Here is a 24976-nt window from a genome sequence, read left to right as displayed (position 1 = left end):
ACAAATACTTACAAGGATTTCAAACTGTATCATCAAACTTGTCATAGTACTAAACAAATACTTACAAGGATTTCAAACTGTATCATCAAACTTGTCATAGTACTAAACAAATACTTACAAGGGTTTCAAACTGTATCATCAAACTTGTCATAGTACTAAACAAATACTTACAAGGATTTCAAACTGTATCATCAAACTTGTCATAGTACTAAACAAATACTTACAAGGATTTCAAACTGTATCATCAAACTTGTTATAGTACTAAACAAATACTTACAAGGATTTCAAACTGTATCATCAAACTTGTCATAGTACTAAGTAGCTGACAGGAAAATAAGACATCTTTGTTGCCTTCCAAACATTCTTTCAGGGATCTCAAAACTTCTTCTATACTGCAAAATTGTAGATGCTTAAAATAAAACTGCATACAGTGCAGGTGACTTCATTTTGAACCATACAATATCCCAGTAAAAAACAATAGTCATATTTCAAAAGCTTACAAATCTAATTCATCTTGATCAACATGAAATTATTCCAGTTTTAAGACAAACTTGAAGTTAATCATAATGACTTAATGGAATTTGAACAAACTTTTGTAGTCCACATTTTGACCCTTTATGACTCCTTTTGCACTGCTGTGCATGCTTGACTTAACAAATTTTAATCTGTTGTCACAGGAGATCAATTACCCTCCATGGTCCATTTTGATTTAAAATACATGTGTGTGAGCATTTTGCACATCGAGGAAAACAGTTGATTCCTTAATCTTAATTTTATATATATACATGTGGTACATGTATAAAAACATGTATATATGTCTGTCAAGATTTTCTTTTTCTTTTTATAATGGGTGTACAGCTACATATCTATTAAAATAATATTGTATAGCTGTGACCCATTCGACTATTATTTGCAGACATTTTGTCTTCACAATATGTCCATGTACATGTATGTAGAAATGCTAATCTCCATGTCTAGCTCTATAGAAAACATAAAAATTAATATGATCAAAAAGTTACCACATAGTTACTTGTAAATAAAAGGAGACAGACACATTGATAACTAGTGAACTAATTTTGTTGTTTCAAATGAAATTTCTCATTATTAAAAATTTATCATAAAATAAAGTACAAAATGTATAAAAAAATAAAAAACAACTTCAAACTTGAATGCATAGTATAATGACTTGAAATACATACTCAATTCCGTGACTAAATGAAGTTTGCTCCTCAAGCAACACCAAAAACTCTTGCTTTTGACAACATGCTATTGCTGAATCATGTAGCACCTAAAATAAAATATAGCTATTTAGTTTCATGTACATAAAAAAAATTATGAACAAGAGCCCTGAATAAAAAGTCAAGAAAAGGCTAATTCAACATACCATAAAAAATAAAAAGTGACATCTGAACATTTATCAACCTAGTAACCATGTTAACTGATGAATTAGATTTATTAAATCTCAAGTACAAAGGTTAAACATCACAATTGGAAAACAATCATACTAATTTATAATAAATAAATTATTCATTTAAATTTGATGGTTATATGAATGAGTGAATTTAAAATTTAAAATATGAGATAAGTATCGTAAAATGTTGTCAGCATCTCGTCATCATAACATGGGCATAGTCATGATAAAAGGGAAAAGAGGTGCGGTTATAGTAATTTTATTATTAATATTTATAAAATTGAGAATGGAAATGGGGAATGTGTCAAAGAGACAACAACCCGACCATGGAAAAACTAAGGCAGAAGGTCACCAACAGGTATTCAATGTAGCGAGAAATTCCAACACCGGGAGACGTCCTTCAGCTGGCTCCTAAACAAATATATACTAGTTCAGTGATAATGAACGCCATACTAATTTCAAAATTGTACACAAGAAACTAAAATTAAAATAATACAAGACTAACAAAGGCCAGAGGCTCCTGACTTGGGACAGGGCAAAAATGTGGCAAACATATTTGCTAATACATATGATAACATCATTTAAAATTTTTAAAAATCTGTCTAGAGATATTTCCCTTTGTACAGATGACTATGATATGTAGACCAATTTAACACAGAGGCTGACATTTCAAACATGATTTTTTTCTGAAATGTTAATCTCAACTAGCATGACTAGATAGTAAATTTGTACATCCTCAAAAACTACTTGTATAAATTGCAGACAGTTTTCTTCTTTACAAATCCTTATGAATACAGTATCAAGTTAAAGAAAAATGCAACACATTAATGTTTTATTGTCTCTGTTGACCTGGTAATTTTCTAATCCTTTGTTATTTAAAAATACTTTTTTGGTTCACTTTACATGATCATAATGAGTTGCTACTGCTGAATTTCTGAGATACTGATTTCATTAAGTGCATTTTCTGATCATGCTGATTGAAGTATTGTTTGAAATTAAATACCTACAATTATTTTGTACTTGTAGGCATAAGAATATGAATAAGTTAGTACATGTATTGGAAAAAAGTATACTGATCATTCAATATTACTCATTGATGGCATTTTCTGTGGGTTTTCTGTTGATTTCTGGGTACAGGTGAAACACAAAAAAAATCTATGATGATAATTTTTGTTAGGGTTAATTGTACATGTATGTAGAAATTCAACACAAGCAACTATCTGTAAAAAATTTAATTTTTCCTCAGTGCACAAAATATATTTATCTCCACAAATATTTAAGTATTATTAAACATACTGACATACATTAAAGACATGAACATTTTACTTTTAAAGATCTTATATAAACTGTTTGAGTGTCTTGTTTTCCTATACATGTAGATGTTATTTTCTATCTAAATGTTCTTTGTCACCCCTCCTTAAGTTATGTCATGTTTGTCATGGTGTATATATATTACAACACGTTCCTTTCCACATGTTTGCCATGGCATTAAAGATTTGAATGAATGTAATTCAAGTACAACTAGTAAATTATAGTCAGGTATTTCATTACCACAAATATACATTATGTAATATGTACATGCAAGGATGTATATTAGAGTGTTATATGTCCTTGGTACATTTAACTTAAACTAGAGGCTCTAAAGAGCCTGTGCCTGCTGCTTAAAATTATCTCTATCTATAATGAACTTGGCCCAGTAGTTTTAGTAGAAAATGTTTTAATTAAAATTTACAAATTTTATGAAAATTGTTAAAAATTTACTATAAAGGACAATAACTCCTTAGGGGATCAACTGACCATTTCAGTCAACTTGACTTATTTGTAAATCTTACTTTGCTGAACATTATTGCTGTTTACAGTTTATCTTTATCGATAATAATATTCAAGATACTAACCAAAAACAGCAAACTTTCCTTAAAACTAACAATTCAGGGTTAGGAACCCAACAACAGGTTGTCCTATTCATCCGAAAATTTCAGAGCAGATAAATCTTGACCTGATAAACAATTCTATCCCATGTCAGATTTGCTCCAAATGTTTTGGTTTTTATGTTTTAAGCCAAAAACTGCATTTTTTTTGGTTCTATTTTTAGCCATGGTGGCCATCTTGGTTGGATGGCTGGGTCACCGGACACATTTTTTAACCCCAAAGATGATTGTGGCTTAGTTTGGATTAATTTAGCCCAATAGTTTCAGAGGAGAAGATTTTTGTAAAAGATTACTAAGATTTACGAAAAAACAGTTAAAAATTGACTATAAAGGTCAATTACTCCTAAAGGGGTCAACTGACCATTTCGGTCATGTTGACTTATTTGTAAATCTTACTTTGCTGAACATTTATATTGCTGTTTACAGTTTATCTCTATCTATAATAATATTCAAGATAAAAACCAAAAAACAGCAAATTTTCCTTAAAATTACTATTTCTGGGGCAGCAACCTAACAACGGGTTGTCTGATTCATCTGAAAATTTTAGGGCAGGTACATCTTGACCTGTTAAACAATTTTATCTCTGTCAAATTTGCTTTAAATGCTTTGGTTTTTGTGTTATAAGCCAAAAACTGCATTTTACCCCCATGTTCTATTTTCAGCTATGGCAGCCATCTTGGTTGGATGGCCAGGTCACCAGACACATTTTTCAAAATACATACCCCAAAAATAATTGTGGTAAAGTTTGGTTTGATTTGGCCCTGTGGTTTCAGAGGAGAAGATTTTTGTAAAAGATTACTAAGATTTACGAAAAATGGTTAAAAATTGACTATAAAGGGTAATAACTCCTAAAGGGGTCAACTGACCATTTTGGTCATGTTGACTTATTTGTAAATCTTACTTTGCTGAACATTATTGCTGTTTACAGTTCATCTCTATCTATAAAAATATTAAAGATAATAACCAAAAACAGCAAAGTTTCCTTAAAATTACTAATTCTGGGGCAGCAACCCAACAACGGGTTATCCGATTTATCTGAAAATTTCAGGGCAGATAGATCTTGACCTGTTAAACAAATTTACCCCCCCCCCCATGTCAGATTTGCTCCAAATGCTTTTGTTTTTTAGTTATATTAAAGCCAAAAACTGCATTTTACCCCTATGTTCTATTTTTAGACATGGCGGCCATCTTGGATGATTGGCTGGGTCACTGGACACTTTTATCAAACTAGATACCCTAATGATGATTGTGGCCAAGTTTGGTTTAATTTGGCTCAGTAGTTTCAGAGGAGAAGAATTTTGTAAAAGTTAACGACGACGGATGACAGACGCAGGACGACGGACGCTGCCGGACGCCGGACGCAAAGTGATGGGAAAAACTCACTTAGCCCTTCAGGCCAGGTGAGCTAAAAATCTTTACTTATGTTTTTTAAAGATTCTGTAGTCAGTAGATACAAAGATTTGGTTTGGAAATTTGGCTGTACATGCATTATTCTAAATTACAAACAACACAAAGAAGATAATTGCAAACTTGAAGACATCGGTATTGAAATATGCTGAAAACCATACATAAATCAATTCATTAATGGCATAAATCATTCAGTTCTGTTCCCAGTTACTTTTTTCTCCAGTAAATTAAGAATTTGTGTGGTAGAAACAATTTGCCACGATATTATTATTTCAATCACTTCTTTGTATAGTTTATCATTAATACTTATTGATAAGTTTATCTATGTATTATTTAATCATTAGAGTATTTAGTATTAATCAGCTGTGCTTGACCGTTTCTACCTGTACAATTTAAATATCATTAGTTGGAGAGCTCAGGTGAATTTCCTGTGGTCAGAATTTTCTGTGTTCTCATTAGTTAATTGGGACATACCCCCAGATTTGAAATGGGTATTGTTTGAGAAAAAATGGAGAATTTATTTTTACTTTAGTTTGTGCTATATCTATATTGTTTGGAACAGAATGATATTTCATAGACAGTCATTTGCAGTATTTTGGAGTATGGAATTTAGTATATTCACTTTATATGGTAAGAAGAATGCACTTTATTTACTTTGAGTTATATGAGGGATGAATGAATTGTATGGAACGCAGTAAGCCTTATTAGGTAGGCTACATAATAACCCTTTATCCCTATATTATGTAAATGTGTGTAAAAGAGATGATTCAGGGTATGATTTATATGAAAGCGTAGTTTGTAAGAAGGGAGATAGATTTTTGAATGATTCTGAGAATGACCTTCAACCTTTATGTCAGGAGTCTTATACGTCACATTGCTTTAAACATACTACGTCATAGCCAGTAGTTTTAATATTTGGTAACGAAGTTTATATTACTAATGTTATTGATCATTGAAAACATTGTAATCATTTAATTATATGGAACTGTAATGTGTATCTGAATACTTATTGTGTTGTACATTGTTTGTAGGACCCATTAATCATACAGACATATATTGATAATAGAAGAAGAGCATTGGTTATAATGCTAATGTAATGCTATTGATGTTGTATACAGCCTGATTCCACAAATTGGTAAGGCTTATCTTGATCTCTATTGATATACATACTACATGTATTGATATACTATGGTACCTTGATATTATAGGGTTCTTGCATGAATATTGGGGAATATTGTCCCGAGTAGAATTTTATATTGTATGAGCTTGCAAGTGCAATATATGTTCTACGAGGGACAATATCATATTTTGCTATGCAATAACCCTTTTATTGTATAGCAATATTATATTTGAAAGTAAAAATTGATTTAAACAAAGATTTTGTCATTGATGACATCAAGAATTTTGCAGATTTATTGCACTAGTCATGCTAGTGCAATATTAGAATTTTTTATTGCACGCTAACTTTTGGTTACTTTCAGTGGGAAATATTCTATTGCTATGCAATAAATGTTATTATCGCACTGCGGGTAAAATATCAAGTTGTGATTGGTTTAACACCGTCACATGGTGACCCCCTATGAGACCATAGGGTGTTAGTAAATTTCATAGGGGGGTGCATATGACTTGTTAATGGTGACGTCATCTATTAATGTTGTTGTGTTTCATTGTTTATTTTTCATCATAACGCATTAGAAAAAGTCCAGCGTGCGATAAAATCGTTATACGGTTAACTACTGACCCCCTACGAATCGATAGATGGTGAATAAAATCCATAGGAGTTTCGGCCTCTGGCCTCACTCCCTAGGGATTTTACTAACCCTCTATGGATCCGTAGGGGGTTAGTAGCGAACCATATAACTTTTAATAGAATGTTTGATAGTTATATTCAAATACAGATCATATACTTAGTTTTATGTTCACGAAATCGTTATGGCTATGATATTTTAAGTTTGTATTTATTAAATGACGTCAGCTATTATATATGCATATATGTGATTACTTCATATAACTGTGATAATTAATAACTTTATTATATATTTGTTATTTTAACATGACATCCTTCAAACGCTTTGAGTTCACACCCGTGGTAAAATATGAATATTGCCTAGGCTGTTCCAATGGTACTCCCACGTCATATGCTTTTTTATGAATTAGCTTACCGAATTTATAGAACAATGGAGTAAGAATATAAGCATTTTACAGGAAATACACGCTAGTAAAACCGCAAATCATCACAACAAGGAAACGTTAACAAATGATACTAAAATGTGGAATAATTAAGTCATTTTTTTATTCATGTAAGTCATATAAGTCAATTCTCATCTAAATTCATCCAAAACTATCTAAATACGTTATTGTAAATAGTTGAAGCATGTCACTAATTCAGTTTGCTCTGTTCTTTTACGCTAATTTAATAGGGGGTTCATTTATTGGAATGGCAAATATTTGCCTCCAACTAGAGTGCTTCGATCCAAAAGAATTGCCGTATTTGTCCTATTAGAATCGAAATAATTCATGAGGGCTTGAATATATCTAGATTTTACCGCGGGTTGTCCCTTTTTGCCGATATTTTACCCCAAGCTATTGCTAAGGGTAAAATATTAGTCATAAAGGGCAAACCTGTGGTAAAATCATGATATATTCAAGCCCCCATGAATTATTTCTTAATTATTATTTCAGGGCTGTATTTATTATATTTCCTAAATTTTAATTAAGTATTGAGAACCATAAACAGAGTGTTGTTATATGAGCCTTCAAACCACCCTGTTATAGTTGCTAAATTAACCCCTCTAAAAACCAACATCTTTTTGAAAAGGATAGGTGGTCCCAGCAACATAGTTCAATAATTTTCTAAGTAATAAATTAATTTTTGATGTAACATGTCTTCTAACTATACAGATTTTGGTTATACACAGAGTAATCTTTATGATATAGACACTTCCAGAGTGTGTATGTCTATTTGTTAGAATTTTTGGCTAAAACTAGATCATATTTATAATTTAGATTTTGAGGAGTTTTCAAGAAATTTTCCCGGGGATTGCAAATTCACGTTGACAATATGATACCTTTAAAATGTCACATATGTAGCTTTTATCTGAAAATTTTCTTTGTGCCGAACCGCTTTCGATGTCACATTTTAATTGCAAAACAATGTTGTCACAAGTCATTTTGCAGGTCAAATTTCAATTAAAATCTTCAATGTAGAGGAATGTTAGGCCTTTAACATAATTAAAACCAATGTCGGGTATCGGTAAGACAAAAAGACGTAAATGTCGGTATAAAATAAGAAAGCATATTTTCTCAGGAGGATTTGTTTTTGATCGGTTATTTATCTTTGTAAACTAATTAAGAGAATAGATTATTCATTTTCTGCACTATTGAAGCAAGATTTTCTATTTTCAAGCAAAGGACTGATTATTTATTTTCACACTATATTTATGATATATGCGAAAACATACAATTTTAGATGATTTGTTTATTACATATATAGTCAAGTCATGTACCATTTAATGAGAATAAGTCCTCCTCCTCTGCAGAAATGAATTTTTCAAATTCCCAATTGCATATATACATGTATTGATACATACACAGTATTAAAGTTTGGTTGTAATTACTAGCCTCTTTCAAAGGTATTGGCAAACATATTTCGCCGAGCGGAGCGAGGCAAACACTTTGGAAGGGTTTTGGAGCCAATTAAGACACAAGAAGCTATAGAACAAATGATGCAAAATCATGCTTTCGGGGTGTTCCGAAGGCCCTTTTATAATCTGAAAATGCAAGTTTTGTTTTAATATTTTTTTGACAATATTTTGGTCTCAAAGCAAAACTGTATAAATTCAATGTAAGACTTACAGTTTCTAGGGACAACATCAAAAGACCAATGTGCATGATAACTGAGCAAAAATGGAATTCACATCTAGTTAAGTCTGTGGCTGCTGGTTTTTTTTAAAACTCATGTTCATAACAAAATTACTATAGATTACGTTACTATAGATTACGAAAGGAAATGCAACACTAACAGAATACAGAAGGGCAATCAATGAACTAAAGACAAATACATAAGAAACATTGATTCCGAAAAATTAGGGCTACGTCTGAGGGAAAACATGAATTTTATTCAACCTCAATGGATCCGTAGGAAGTCAGTAGCTAACCGTATAACGAATTTATCGGACGCTGGACTTTTTCTGCTGCGTTTTGTTGAAAAACAAACAATGAAGCACAACTAACCCATGGGTCATCACGTGACGGCGTTTAACCATTCACAACGTGATAATTAATCTGTGGTTCGATAAAATTTGATATGGAGACAAGCGTTTGGTTTTGAAATTTCCTACATGAGGCATTTGCCTCAATGAAGTTACGGCCCTGTTAAAATAAAGGTGAGGTAAAGTTTCCTGAGACTTTATACCTCAAGTTAAATGAAACCAATTTTCAGACATTTCAAGTATATTTAAATAACATTTATACTTTTATTATTAAAAAAAAATGGAAATGTTATCCCGATTTTTTTGGGGGAAAAATGATGAATTTATGAAGAATCTGGCGCCATCTCATATCTTTGATTAGACCTGCTGAGTTATTTATTTTCAATATACCACCGAACAAACCATTTATTTTTTTGATTATCAAGGCGGAGATATTTATTTTCAAAAGCCCCCCCCCCCCCCTATCAAATGGTCGTCCCCTAAATGACTGAACAAATTAGCCGTTAGTTTTCTCGCTTGAATTGTTTTACATTGTCTTATCGGGGCCTTTTATAGCTGACTGTATGCGGTATGGGCTTTGCTCATTGTTGAAGGCAGTACGGTGACCTATAAGTGTTAATGTTTGTGTCATTTTGGTCTTTTGTGGATAGTTGTCTCATTGGCAATCATACCACATCTTCTTTTTTAGATTAATTTCTAGTATGATAATGTACTCGAAAGGCTAAAAGACTGCTCCATTTTTAGTTTGATCTTTACTTGGACAATAAAGATATGCATTTCATATTAAGAGGTTTTTTTTTAGGAATAAAAGATATTTACAATGTAATATGTATAATGAGTGGCTTCAAGTTAACTGTTAAGAATTTGAAACTGTTTAGTTTGAAAAAATGCTTTTAAAGAATCAAAATATTTAACAATTTGCCGTTCTCCCCCTTACGAAACTACATTTATCATTTATGGTTAATGTTAACTTTTTGACAGTTAATTTTTCTACTCCAATTTTTTATTGTTTTTGTAGTGTTAAGAACAAACTGCTGAAAACAAGTTTTGGCCTTTTTTAATATTAAACATTTCTGTTGAGGATATAAGCCAACAACAGTCCATTGACAGACCCCTCACCAAGGTTTGGGCGTACACGTAAAAATGACCTAGCTACACCACTGGGACTAGGATTGGGCATCTTTGTTAAGATTGTCTTAAACGATACATTCGATTGACAGTCGTAGGGCTGTCCTATAATTTGTCAAAACATGTAAAAGACAAATCTTAAAACACTTTCGAAGACACGGATCCAGCCACAATTTCTCAGTCCCAGTTTAACTGCTTATTATGTTTAAGCACAATCTAATTAAAATATTGATCTCTGATTACGTTATACTGCATATGAGCTTACGTTATACTGCATATGAGCTCATATGCAGTATAACGTAATCAGACTCAGAGATCAATATTTTAATTAGATTGGTTTAAGCAGAACCAAACACAATGAAAGTCCTAACTATGTACTGGCTTCCGAAGCTGCACAAAAAACCTTACAAATATAGATTTATTTCATCTTCAAGCCATTGTTCAACTACTAAATTGTCTGTTTTACTTACTAGTACACTTGGTACAATAAAAAACCTGATAATAAATTGTTCAAATAAGGCCTTTGAAAATAGTGGAATTAATTACTTTTGGAGTGTCAAAAACTCGTTGGAAGTACTTGATAAATTGCATGATTTATCACAATCTTTATTTTTAGTTTTACAAATTGTTATTATTACAATAAGATGGATAAAATGAACTACCTAACAATCTAAATTAGATATTTGTTTAATTGTAGATCTGAATACTATTTTGAAACTCTCGCCGAAGGTGACACTTGCTACCACAAGTATATTTTTCATATTTACATATTTTTTTTCCAGTTTATTCATGTTCCTTTCGATTAGCATTTTTTTTTTGTAAAGTTGCTAAATATTCTAAAGCAATTATCCTCCCACATCATACACATTCAATTTCAGTGAGAATAATTGTCATAATTCAATAAGGGTATTATGACTGTATTACTGATCTACATGCTAAATGCTAGAGATGTACATATTTAATTAGCTTGAGATTTTTAAATAGTTAAAATATAAAGTTTTTATTTCAATTACAATTGATTTTTTTCTATTTATTTGAGAGTTAAGTTCTGCTGATCTGTTATATGTATTTGTATCTAGTACAATTGACCAACTCCTTGATATACGCCGAGTACCGTCCAACCGTAGGAGTTTAAAACAAAAAGTACTCATACGGTCCAGACCGTACCCGTACAGTCCAAATACTCATACAGTTTGGAACATATATATATTATTTTTACTGTTATGCCCAGATAATTATTCTCTTGCATTAAATAGTGTTTCAATTATAGATAGATTTGTCTGAGATATGTTTAAAGAATCTATATTTCTTTTTCAGGTTACTTCTACTGTGGCTGTAAAAAGGTTTGTGTTGGATAACTATAACAAAATACAATGTCATTCAAACAATTTTTGTGTATGCACAACAACAGACTTCATGGAGAAAACGAGTCGACAACTTCAACCTAAAGCCGCAGCAGAACCAATATATAGCCAAATGGATTCCACCGGTAGAAGCCAGCACTAAACAGGAAATAACTCCAAAATTTAGAATTGTAGCAGCACCATCTAAATTCTTAGACTCAACTCCAGTTAACACACAAAAGACACCAGAAAAATCAACCATAATTGTACTGACAGAGAAATAAAGTACGCTGGAGAAGAAAATAATAATATTTTATCACAATAAATGTTTTCCTGAATAAAACAAATTAAAATCATTGCTTGTTTTGTCAAAAGTGTGTAGATAGTGTTGTTGCACTTTTACATTTTAGATTTCAAAATTGTATATATAATTTAAGTAAGTAAGCCATTAATATAAACAAGAGGAAATAGAAGAATCATGAACGATATTGTCCTCGATCAAAATCAGTGCTTGAGGTCTAATATTTGCAACTGCATGGTGAACACTCTTCAAAGATTTGTATTTTATTAAACACACTTGAATTGACATTGGAAGATCGTGGAAGGGTTTCAACATGCCTGTCACTAAGAAAGGTCAACCCACAGCTAAAGCAAATATGGTATTCTGGCCTTGTGGAATATGCCGTAAAAATTGTAAAATTTATAATTTTTTTTTATAAAACCAAAACTGTTTAAACCGTGGCTGCTTATCTGTGATTCAATATCATTTGTTTTATACCAAACACCTGCTTTTAACATGCATAGTATAATTGTTTTATTTGCTGATGATGAAATACATGTGCATGTCACTTTTATCGATCTTAAATCTTTTAATTTTATAAAATAAATATTTATCTGTGAAATTTAAATTGTTTTGGCATTTTTCATTTTGATATCGTTATTGAAAAATATGTCTTTTGATGTCTAACATTTTAAAAATCTTCAGCATAAGCTGTGATCTATTATTATCTGTCTTTCGAAATAGTATTCATATATTATTGTTTAAATTGAAACATTCATAGATATAGGAAGATGTGGTGTGAGTGCCAATGAGACAACTCTCCATCCAAGTAACAATTTAAAAAGTAAACCATTATAGGTTAACGTACGGCCTTCAACACGGAGCCTTGGCTCACACCGAACAACAAGCTATAAAGGGCCCCAAAATTACTAGTGTAAAACCATTCAAACGGGAAAACCAACGGTCTAATCTATGTAAACAAAACGAGAAACGAGAAACACGTATATAATACATAAACTAACGACAACTACTGTACATCAGATTCCTGACTTAGGACAGGTGCAAACATTTGCAGCAGGATAAAACGTTTTAATGGATCCAAACCTTCTCCCTTTTTCTGAAACAATAGCATAACAACACAACATAGAAAAACATACTTGTTTTTGTGCTTTATTACAAATGTCTATTATCTGAATTTGCAAAATACTTGTCTAAAATTAAAAAAAAGTCAATGTGCATAACTTATTTCATCTACACAAAGTTCATGCCATTACAATTTCTATATATTTTCCCCGGGCGCTTTTTTTCTTCACCTGGGCACTTTTCTTTTACCCCGGGCGCTTTTTTTTCTCCCTGGAGCTCCCAGGCACTTTTTAGTGTTAAAACCACAGGATTGCAAAAATTCTGTACAAACCACTACTGCTATTTAGTGGAAGAAGAACAAAAATACCAGACTACCAATAGTTATCAAACATGCAAAGCTCATGCCAGCAACAGTATGTAGAGATAACTGTCAGTGGATAATTGGATGACACAAATAACAGTATGAGGAGTGTAAAACATCATCACAGGAATTTTGTAAAAAAATAACTAAGACGAAATCGGACGACGGACGCCACCAAGAGACGAGAAAAGCTCATTTTGCAGGGCTAGGTCAGATATAAAAGAAATCTCTCAAAGTATCACTAAAGCAGCCCGGGTCTTAGTACCAGCAGAAAACGAACATGACAGAGCAAAAAAAATTGAATGATAAAATTGAGAATGGAAACGGGGAATGTCTCAAAGAGACAACCCGACTATAGAACAGACAACAGCAGAAGGTCACCCACAGGTCTTTAATGCAGCGAGATATTCCTGCACCCTAAGGCGTCCTTCATTTGGCCCCTAAACAAATATATATGCTAGTTCAGTGATAATGAACGCCATACTAAACTCCAAATTGTACACAAGAAACTAAAATTAAAAATAATACAAGACTAACACAGGCTAGAGGCTCCTGACTTGGGGCAGGCGCAAAAATTCGGCGGAGTTAAACATGTTTATAACTAAAATCTCAAACCTCTCCTATACCTCTAGCCAATGTAGAAAAGTAGACGCATAACAATACGCACATTAAAATTCAGTTCAAGAGAATTCCGACTCGGACGTCAGAAGATGTAACCAAAGAAAATAAACAAAATGACAATAATTCATTAATAACTACTAGCAGTTAACTGACATGCCAGCTTCATGTCTTAGATGCATGATTTTTTTTTGGTTAGTTGTTAATGGCTTTGAACACGCTGTCAGTTAACTGTGAGAACTCTAAGATCTGTACCTAGTCATTAGTGTCTTTTTGTTGTTTTGTTGTAGGGATGTACAAGTACCCAGTCACGACCACTTGTATTTGTGTCCATCTGATGAGTTAAGCCTTTTCAACTGACTTTTATAGTTCGTTCTTATGTTATAGTCTTAAAACACTGTCCCAGGTTTGGGGGGATCCTGCTAACATGTTTAACCCCACCACAGTTTGTATGTATGTGTCTGTCCCAAGTCAGGAGCCTGTTATTTATGGTTGTCGTTTGTTTATGTGCTACCTATTTGTTTTTCGTTCATTTTTTGTACATAAATAAGACCGTTAGTTTTCTCGTTTGAATTGTTTTAAATTGTCATTTTGGGGTCTTTTATAGCTGACTATGCGTTATGGGCTTTGTTCATTGTTGAAGACCGTACGGTGACCTATAGTTGTTAATTTCTGTGTCTTATCTTCCTTTTATATATTTACGTAAATGTCGCAGTTGCAACTATGTGCTGTCACCAAGGATTGCGCCAAAAAAAATCATTAAGGACACCTTACAGATATATTTATTTCATATTTTGAAAAAGCCCCATAGAAACTATATATTTAATCAAAATTAAACAGTTACAGGAAACTAGGTAAAACGCCATGTTGAAATTACTCATTCCTATGCTTCCGAAAGCAAAGAGTCGTGGTAAATTGAACAACATCAAACAGGTTCAACGGACCGTTAATTCTAGCGTATCTCAAGGAACTATTCTGGGTCAGGGGTTATTTAGTAAATGATATCAGGGATATCTTGGAAAGTCAGGTGTATGGCCAGTAGAAACATTCGACAAACTATCAGATGCGTAGTGTGAAATTAAGTATCATTTCCGTCATAAAGAACAGAGCAGAATGAGTTTTCAGATGTCTTGACATAGCACCAAAATCATTAAAGACTACCAATATAAATAAAAGTTACTTTCAAATTTCAATATTCCTTTTGTGTGAATGAATATAAATACATGTCTATGTTAAAGGGGGGCACATTTGAAGCTGGATCTATTTACATTTCCTGAGCAGCTGAGATCACAATAGCTTTTAGTAGGGTTGCTCAGCCCTTAGTTTACATGTTGTGTTTTGTGTATAATTGTTTGTCTTTTGGTCTTTTCTCCCCTTTTTTTTAGTCATGCCGTTGACGGTTTGTTTTCGACTTCTGAGATTGAATAAACCTTTGGTATTTTTTGCCCATCTTCCTATGTTTTCTACTATAGTAAAACAGCAATACTGAATGAGTGACACTATTTCAATAGTAATATTATGGGGTTAATTTAAATTAAAAAAGAAACAAAGAAGAAAAATGATGCAAAGGATTTCCCGAAAAGTTTATTACTTCACAACCTATTTATAGAACCGCAGCCGATGTCAATCTTTTATAAATAGGCCCATAGAGATTTTTTTGTGTTGTTGGGTTGCTATCTTATTAACATTGATCAAACGTTTTGTTAAAGAAAAGTCAAACAGACTATCCCGAATCGCGTGAACGACGTGCACATGACATTATCAAACATTTCAAAAACATAGTCTCAATATCTCTTGGTAATTATTTCAATACTTTATGCTTTCAAATCTTTTATTTTAATATAAAAAAGAAGATGTGGTATGAATGCCAATGAGACAACTATCCACAAAAGACCACAATGACACAAACATTAACAATTATAGGTCACCGTACGGCCTTCAACAATAAGCAAAGCCCATACCGCATATAGTCAGCTATAAAAGGCCCCGATAAGACAATGTAAAACAATTCAAGCGAGAAAACGAACGGCCTTATTTATGTAAAAAAATGAACGAAATTCATTTCTCTGGTTTTTTTTTCTTTTGAACATCATGTGACGATAATACTATATAAAACATGACTATGTAGATAAAATAACCAAAACAAAATGATGTGAATTCTTTCTGTTTCTGATTTCCGTTTCCGTTCCGTATTCCGTTTCCGACGTTTAGCAACACCCGCTTATACTATGTACGTAAGCAATTCTCATTTTTTTTTGTTATTTCCCGTGTCCCACTAGACTTCATTTCCCGTTTTCACGGTACAAAAAAAATACTTTCACGTGTCACGCTTACAAACAAATCGGCAATCCCGCGTCACGCTTAAACCCCAAAGGGACCCACTTATTTGCCAATTCGTTTTATAAAAAGTAAAAACACAAAAATACTGAACTCCGAGGAAAATTCAAAGGAAAATCCAAAATCAAAAGGCAAAATCAAAAGTCCAAACACATCAAACGAATGGATAACAACTGTCATATTCCTGACTTGGTACAGGCATTTTCTAATGTAGAAAATGGTGGATTGAACCTGGTTTTATAGCTAGCGTAACCTCTCACTTGTATGACAGTCGCATCAAAGTCCATTACATTGTCAACGATGTATGCATCTTCCAAATGGCATCATGTGATTTTAAATTTCGAGAAATAATTTGTTTTGAAAATGGAATTGAAAGAAAAATATGTAACGAGATCTGAATGATCTAATTTTATTTCGTCCAAACGGATGCAAACTAACAGCGTTGACATCTGCATATGTCAAGCCTTTGTTAACTTTTCCCTCATTTCGATGTTGCTGTCAAGTGTAAACTCTGCTTATACGATTACAGTGTTGGCAAGTTATTTTTCATAGGCTTTCCGATCCATATTTTCTGTCACTTTAATCATACTCAGAAACTCATTACGCTTGGAACATAGCCGAAGGAAAGTTGTGCTGCAAAATAACCAAGTTCAAAGACAATTATTCTTCTTTGTTAATTTATTTTTAATAAAATATTTTCATTATTTTCTACCCGATTTTCATAAGCTGCATATACTATGCATTTTCGCTAAATTATATCCCTATTCAAAATTTTTTTTTTTCTATTTTGCAAGCAGCGTTTTTTTGGCAACTATCTTTTAACGAATGAGTTTCTTAATGAAATTGAACTAAATGTGACACAAAATTTCCTATTTTTTTCACACATTATGCTGCGATTCTATGATTTTAATTTATACTTAAAAAAAAAAATCATCATTAAACGGCGTGCATCAGACTAACAAATTCAATGCAAACAAACAGCTTTTGTTTTTTGAAGCGCTTCTATCTTGTAAAAGAACAAGACGGGGACGAGCCAATAAGATAAAACAAGACATTTGATCGATTTCTTTTTAAATGAGCTTCCTATATAAGTTTGTCATACTTTAAAATGGGAGACAAGATAAATAGGTAGGAAAAAGGATAAGAGGGGCGGGAGAAGGGACAAAGGAGAAAAGGGACGATAGAAGGGAGAAAAGTACCCCCTGTCCGCCCCCTCATTATATCTACCAACTTCTATTAGTTTATTGTATAAATGCACATGTTTACCCAAATGGGATTGAAGGCAATCTCAATGATTAGTAATTTGCTATTACAATTTTAGAAATAAAACTTTTGTTAAGGTCCAATAGAAGATATTTTTTTGATTAAAAATTATTTTTAACTTTGTGATATGTTCTTAGTTTATCACCATGTCAGACTATCTTTATTAGAGTCACAAAAACAGCCTGTTTCCAGGATTTTATGAATTTCTCTTTAATTTCTTGTGAAATTTAAAAAGTAATTTTGTCTTTGACATAGTATTTTGATTTTCCCAGATATGCTGAAAACCAAGTTTACATAATTACACTTTTTATTTACTACACAAACCATTAGGAAAGTTTAAGTTTTCTTTACCATACTCTCACTGAAATAGATGCACTTCATCTATTCAAATACAAAAGCACATTGAATACGTAGGTGACATATTATAGTTCTATATTCTTTAATTCAGAAACTGTTTAACTATGTATTTTCATCTGGTATATATCCAATGCAGTGGTCATCAGTTTATTTATCTGCTGTTTTTAAGTCTGGTGATTCAAGTAAAACAGATAATTATCGTGGCATTGCCATTAATTCTTGTGTTGGTAAATTGTTTAACTCTGTTTTGAATAACACACTAAATAAATTTTTGGTAAAAGAATCAGTGATTAATCCATGTCAATTTAGATTTTCAAAAAAAAGTAGACCATCTGATCATGTTTTTGTTTTAAAAACCATTATTGATAAATATATAAGTAAAAAGGGGGTTAAACTATTTGCCTGTTTTGTAGATTTTAAACAGGCTTTAGATAAAGTGATCCATGAGGGTATCAGATATAAGCTTTTAACAAACAATATTACTGGAAAGTTTTATTCTATCATTAAAAATATGTATAATATTAATAACAGTTACCTCTGGGTTAAAATTGATAATGAAATGACTCCATGTTTTTAATCATTTATAGGGGTTAGACCAGGTGATGTTTTAAGCCCAAATATTTTTAAAATATTTATCAATGATCTACCTGACAAGTTTTTATCTTGTCCTGATATAGTAAATATTAATAACCCTAGAGTAGACTGTCTTATGTATGCTGATGATGTAGGATTTTTTTTTTATCTGAAACACAGAAAGGCTTGCAAAAGAGAAATAATATGTTACATGAATATTGTTTAGAATGGTGTTTTTATGTAAATTTAAAAAAAAGACAAAAAGTATAATTTTTAACAAGCCAGGAAATTTTTTAAAATGCTGTTAACATTTTGGAGGTAAAGAGATTGAAAGTGCAAAATTATATATATCTTGGAATCACATTTACATCTAGTGGTATATTTAAGCAGTGTAAAGATGGATTATACAAGGTCATACAACAAATATTTAAAAGCATGTTTAAGCTACAGAGATGCTTGTCATCATCTAACCCTAGTATTGCCTTTTTTTTTTACATCTTTATGATCATACAATTAAGCCCATACTATTATATGGCAGTGAAATATGGGGAATGTTTAGAACGGATTCAGCTGCATGTAAAAAAGAAAATGATTATATATTAGAAAAAGTCTTTGGTCAGGATTCTTCTGAAAAAGCTCATACCAAATTTATGAAGTATATTCTTAGTGTAAACAGGAAGTCAAGTAATATAGCTGTAATGTCAGAGCTTGGTAGATTTCCTATGTATTTTACTATAATTCTATCAATGTTGAAATATTGTCATAGACTGGAACGTTTGAAAGAAGGATTATTATTTGATGAATTTATATGTTGTAAACAGTTACGTATTGTTTCTTTATGTCAGTAGGTTAAAAATAAACTATGTAAAAGTTATTTCACATTTTGGAATAAACTGAAGTATCAAACAATTAACTCCAAAAAGGGAAGCTTGGTACTTATTTTTCTAAAAAAAAATGTTTTAAAAAAGAAAAATATTTAGGATAACAGGGGTGGTGTTCTCGAAGCTATCTTTGGATTAGGACGTGTCCTAAGTCTATCTTATGACAAGTCTTTGTCCTAAGTCGTGTTCTCGAAGCTCTCTTAACTTATGATATATCTCATTTTTCGTCCTAACTTTAGGACACCCAACAAGGTGTCTTAAGAGCATCCTATCTTCATCCTAGTGTAATAAAGTTTGGATTTCGCTTTTTGCTCATTATTTTACGTGAAAATGAACATGAAATGAAACGCACAATCGGTTATTAACTCGTACATAAAGAAAAGGTGCATGATTTTAAACTTTGAACTTCGTGTTTCACGATACGAATATACTAAAAATTTAATTCTCTTTTCAAAACAAATTGTTTTTATATATAATTACATTGGTAATTATGCAATTTATTCTGTACATGTTATTATAAAATTCGTAAACAATTTTATTAAATGTTTTCGTCATTAATAAATGTTTTATCAACAAATATCTTTAAAGATTTAAAATTTCGACTTAGGATATGTTTAGGACGTCCTAACATAAGATTCGTCTGAGATAGCTTCGAGACACAACTTAAGAGTGTCCTAAGTTGATCTTAAGTCCGTCCTAAAATTGGTCTTATCTATGACTTAGGACGAATCTTAGGATACTTTCGAGAACACCACCCCAGGACTTCAGAAAAAGATAGTCAATTTGTAATTAAGAATAAGTGCGTCCTATTGATCATTTGTCAACAATTACAACTATTATTGAAACAAGAAAAATGTGTAAAATGTCAACTTTTGCAGCTTTTATTGATTTCAAAAAAGCATATGATACTGTAAACAGATTTTTATTATTTTGTAAACTTGAGTCAATAGGAATTATTAGTAAAATGTTGAATGCTTTAAAATCTTTATATCATAAAGTACAGTCATGTGTTAAAGTTAATGGGAATTTAACCCAATGGTTTGATGTTCAATGTGGTTTAAAACAAGGGTGTGTGTTATCGCCCATTTTATTCAATATTTTTATTAATAATTTAGTAAATGAGGTTAAAAGTTTAAATGTTTGTATTCCGATAGAGGAAGAGAAAATATGTATTTTGATCTATGCTGATGATATTGTTTTACCTGCTGAAAATGAATCAGACTTACAGATGCTCTGAAATGTTTTACATATGTGGTGTCATACAAATGATATTAGTGTTAATTTGAGTAAATCTAAGATTATTCATTTTAGACCACCTTCTTTTCCAAGGTCTATTTATACATTTATGCTGGGTAATGATAATATTGAAATTTTAATACAATATACTTACCTTGGTTTACATCTTACAGAATTTTTAAATTATGATATAATAGCAAAAGCTATTGCCAAGTCGGCAAGTAGAGCTCTTGGGTTATTGATCGCAAAATGTAAATCAAATGGTGGTTTTTGTTACTCTACTTATACAAAGCTTTTTGACACACTTGTATGGTCAGTCATCGATTATGGTGCTTCAATATAGGGAACAAAGAATTCTCTTGCATAAATGCTGTTAAAACAGAGCGATGAGATTTTTTATGGATGTAGGAAAGTATACACCAAACTTATCTCCGTATGGTGATATGGGCTGGATTCCATGTAATGTAAAGCAATGGACAGCTGTTCTTAGATTATGGTCCAGATTTTGTAAAATGGACAATGATAGATTGAACAAAAGAGTATTTATATGATCATATAAGTATGGAAATAAGCCAATTAAAAACTGGTGCTTCAGAATGATGACTAAGTTTAAAGAGTATAATCTTGAACCCTATTGTAACTGTGATATATTGTTAACTAAAAATGTAATTAAGGATATAGAATGCTTAGCTATTGATTTATATAAAACTGAATGGAATAATAAGTTGGTTTCGAATGAATATGCCAAACTTCGTACTTATAAATTATTTAAAACAGAATTTATGGTAGAAAATTACATTTGTAAAACTATTGCAGGGAAATATAGAAGTGCTTTTGCAAAATTTCGTTGTGGTGTTGCGCCCCTAAAAATTGAAACGGGCCGGTATCAGAACTTACCTATTAATGAACGAATATGTTTTAGTTGTAATGAAACCATAGAAGATGAGAAACATGTAATTTTGAAATGTCCACTATATGCAGAGTTTCGTGCTGTGTTGTTTAGTCATGCTAATTCTTTTTGTCATGATTTTAATAGTATGTCAGATGATGATAAATTTGTATTTTTATTTAGTGATGAAAATGTTTATTTTTACACTGCCAAAATCTGCTATGATATTTTACTGAAAAGAAAATGTTTATTATATTCTTAACATGTGTATACTTTTAAACTGTTTTATGTTATTCTTAACATTTGTATACTTTTAATTTGTTTTATGTTTTATGTTTTATGTATGTATATGTATACCATTTTTTTTTATAGTCTCTCATAACTCTTTTTAGAGTGGCTCTTGTTTTATATTGTAATATGTAAATTGTAATATTATGTAAATGTTTTAGAAGAGGTGAGACTCAAATAAAATATTGTCTTGTCTTGTCTTGTCTCTTTAAAAATTGAGACTGACAGATATTCAAAAAAACATATAGAAAGATCTGAGCGTCTTTGTTCTAATTGCTCGCTTGGTAAAATTGAAGATGGGCTTCATTTTTTATTAGAATGCCCTCTTTATGATATTCAAAGAGACGATTTTTTTCAAGACATTTCTAACAATTGTTATAATTTTATAAATTAAAATAAACTCTTCTAAATTTGTATGGCTCTTGACCAAAGAAAATGTTATTCTTATGGAAAAACTGGGCTGTTATATTTGTAACTGTTTTGAATTAAGGAGATCAGGTATGAACATTGACACTAAGTCACGTAAATAATTTGAGAATAAATACATATACATGTATAATGTAATTTTATTATTCTTTTATTCACAATATGTATGTGGTTTTTAGCTTGATTCTGACCAATGCTTATATTCCAAATACATATGTACATGACTCTATTATTGTTGTTGTTACCAATTAAGTAAATCAATTGTATCTGATTTTATGCCCTTTTTGAGCCCTGTAATTTGGGAAATAAAAATATTCTATTCTAAAATGACACAGTAAAGACAATTATTCTAGAAGTATTTTTTACGTAAAAGTATTTTTTACGTAATTATAGCACTTTATTGGATATTCTAAACGACAACATAGTTTTGTTTGTCTATACAGTTACTTCAATTTGATTGGTTGTTAGAACAAAAGATCACATTCCAATGTAAAATTATCGATCGCACCTAGGTGTGTTTGACTTTTGAAAATATCATGGAGTTGTCTCGCTTTCAATATAAAACGTGTATTGAAATATGTCCACCGTCAATTCATATACTAGTACAGTTTTGAAAAATGAATCACCATAAAATAATTAGGGACATGTATGCTATATATACATTTTTTAACTTTTAAACGTGTATCATCTGATGTATTTTATTGTAATGTAGGAGGATAACTTCTTACAACTATCGTTTCTCAAGACCATACTCGCAAATGGTGTCAAGGAAGAGCCGAAAATTCAGTCCCCGTAATATTCTCTGCAGAGCGGGGATTGAACCAGGAATCTTTGTGTAAGTAGTCCAATGTGCTAACCACTACACAACGGTTTTCACCTTAAACAGTATCAGCATGGTTTAAAATGGAAATAATATAATGTGGTAAATAAAGGCAACAGTAGTATACCGCTGTTCAAAACTCATAAATCTATGGACAAAAAACAAAATCGGGGTATCAAACTAAAACCGAGGGAAACGCATTGAATATAAGAGGAGAGCAACGACATAACACCGAAACGTAACACACATAGAAACGGACCAAGCATCAGACAAAACACCACGATAATAACAAATATAACATGAAAACCAAATACATGAATTGGGATAGACAAGTACCGTGCCACGTCTTATCTCAATATCTCAAAAATAAGAGAAAACACAAACGACTCAACGTTAAAATGCAACACACACATAAACGAACAATAATATAACAATGGCCATCTTCCTGACTTGGTACAGGACACTTTAAAAGGGGAATAAAAGTGGTGGGTTGAACCTGGTTTTGTGGCATGCCAAACCTCGCACTTTAATGCTTTAATGGCAAAGTTAAATATAACATTGAGATGACAACATAATATTACAGGACTACAATACAAATAAATAGGAGAACATATTAGACAAAGCAAAACATGATTAATAGATAACAAAAAGCATCAGGTTTAAAATTCAATACGCCAAAAACGCGCCTTGTCCACACAAAAATCAACAGTGACGCCCAGATATAAAAGATCGAAAGTGAAAAAAGGACAAAGTTGTACAGCACTGAAGATCAAAAGTTGAAAAGGTTTCGCCAAATACGGCATTGTTTTGGTAAAAAATTTAGGGTTTGAACACTGATAGAAAGCATTAAGTTTGTTAAGTTAGATTACAAAACTATGTAAAAAAAAACCACATCCCATTCCTTTATTTTTACTAGTACAAATGTATTCAGTTTTTTCCTGTAGTCTAGTTATTTTTGAGAGCACATGTAACTAAGTAAATTGAAAATTGAGATTATTGATATCTTAATATGATGATTCCATGATTACATGTACCAAAGTAAATATGAACAAATACTCAATAATTAAGGTCTGATATATCATTCAATTTATAGACTTATAAATAAGGTTTGACATCATTAAATTTGAAGACAATGTGGCTTGACGTTTAGTCAAAATTACTATTGGTAAAACTATTGGTAAACGTCTGCTGTATTAACGTTGAAAAAAAAATCGTATTTCTTTAGGAGTGAAACAGGAAGTAATTCAGTTAAATGTAACTTGTTAGGCTCGAATTCTTTCACATATACAGCTGATCCAACTTAATGATTTAAGCACATCCACTTGTTAGAACATATCCAAAAGCTTATTGGCAAATGCCAAAAAGACAAAAATAAAATACGATTTTTCTTTCTTACCGTGAAACATTTATAAAAGCAGAATAATGCAATGATATTTCAATTTTAGCAGTTAGTATTGTTCAATTTGGTCAATATAAGATTAATCGCAAATGTTGTATTATTGACTTGCAAGTCAGTATTTCAACCTCAATTAAACCAGCAGTCATGTAAGCCTAATCTATAAGACCTTTAACTGAAGACTTGTTACCCATGACAGGCCCGATGCGTGTTAAGTTATATCTATGATCGAAAATATTTCAAATGTATTATTGACTTAATTGCAAGTCAGTATTTCAACCTCGTTTTATATATATAGGGAGATGTGGTGTGAGTGTCAATGAGACAACTCTCCATCCAAATAACAATTTATAAAAGTAAACCGTTATAGGTCAATGTACGGCCTTCAACACGGAACCTTAACTCACACCGAACAACAAGCTATAAAGGGCCCCAAATTACTAGTGTAAAAACATTCAAACGGGAATGTAATCTATATAACAAAAACGAGAAACGAGAAACACGTATAAATTACATAAACAAACGACAACTACTGTACATCAGATTCCTGACTTAGGACAGGTGCAAACATTTGCAGCTTTAACCTGTTTTCATGTAACCCTAATTTGACCTTTAACGGAAGATTGATTAACAATGCCGTTAGCGTGTTCAGTTTTAAAAAAAGTCAATGCAAACATTGACAAGAGAACAAGCGAGCCATCAGAATAAAACATTTGTCAATTTGACCAACAAGAAATCAT

At 31.6% G+C, this 24976-nt stretch overlaps 1 protein-coding gene and 1 long non-coding RNA gene across 3 annotated transcripts in view; one reads left to right on the top strand and one right to left on the bottom strand.

Moving 5' to 3' along the window:
• Nucleotides 1-7979, bottom strand: part of LOC134715587 (AP-5 complex subunit beta-1-like) — a 45236-nt gene extending 37257 nt beyond the window's left edge. The window contains exons 1-3 of the mRNA XM_063577862.1: nucleotides 7815-7979; nucleotides 1200-1288; nucleotides 278-392 (exon numbers count right to left, since the gene is read on the bottom strand). Coding sequence (XP_063433932.1) covers nucleotides 278-392; nucleotides 1200-1288; nucleotides 7815-7916 — 306 coding nt within the window. The 5' untranslated portion in view covers nucleotides 7917-7979. The remainder of the gene's footprint in view (nucleotides 1-277; nucleotides 393-1199; nucleotides 1289-7814) is intronic.
• Nucleotides 5139-12139, top strand: LOC134715588 (uncharacterized). 2 transcript variants are annotated; one of them, XR_010106764.1, is made up of 3 exons: nucleotides 5139-5376; nucleotides 5778-5881; nucleotides 11403-12139. It is a non-coding gene; the product is annotated as an uncharacterized LOC134715588 (long non-coding RNA). The 2 variants fall into 2 exon arrangements; XR_010106765.1 differs by lacking the exon at nucleotides 11403-12139 and adding an exon at nucleotides 9646-9747.
• Nucleotides 12140-24976: the final 12837 nt, after the last annotated feature.

The sequence above is a fragment of the Mytilus trossulus genome, chromosome 4, assembly GCF_036588685.1.
Source record: "Mytilus trossulus isolate FHL-02 chromosome 4, PNRI_Mtr1.1.1.hap1, whole genome shotgun sequence".
In the NCBI taxonomy this organism is placed as follows: Eukaryota; Metazoa; Mollusca; class Bivalvia; order Mytilida; family Mytilidae; genus Mytilus; species Mytilus trossulus.
The sequence above is the reverse complement of the archived record's forward strand: the minus strand, read 5'-3'. Positions and strand labels throughout refer to the sequence as shown.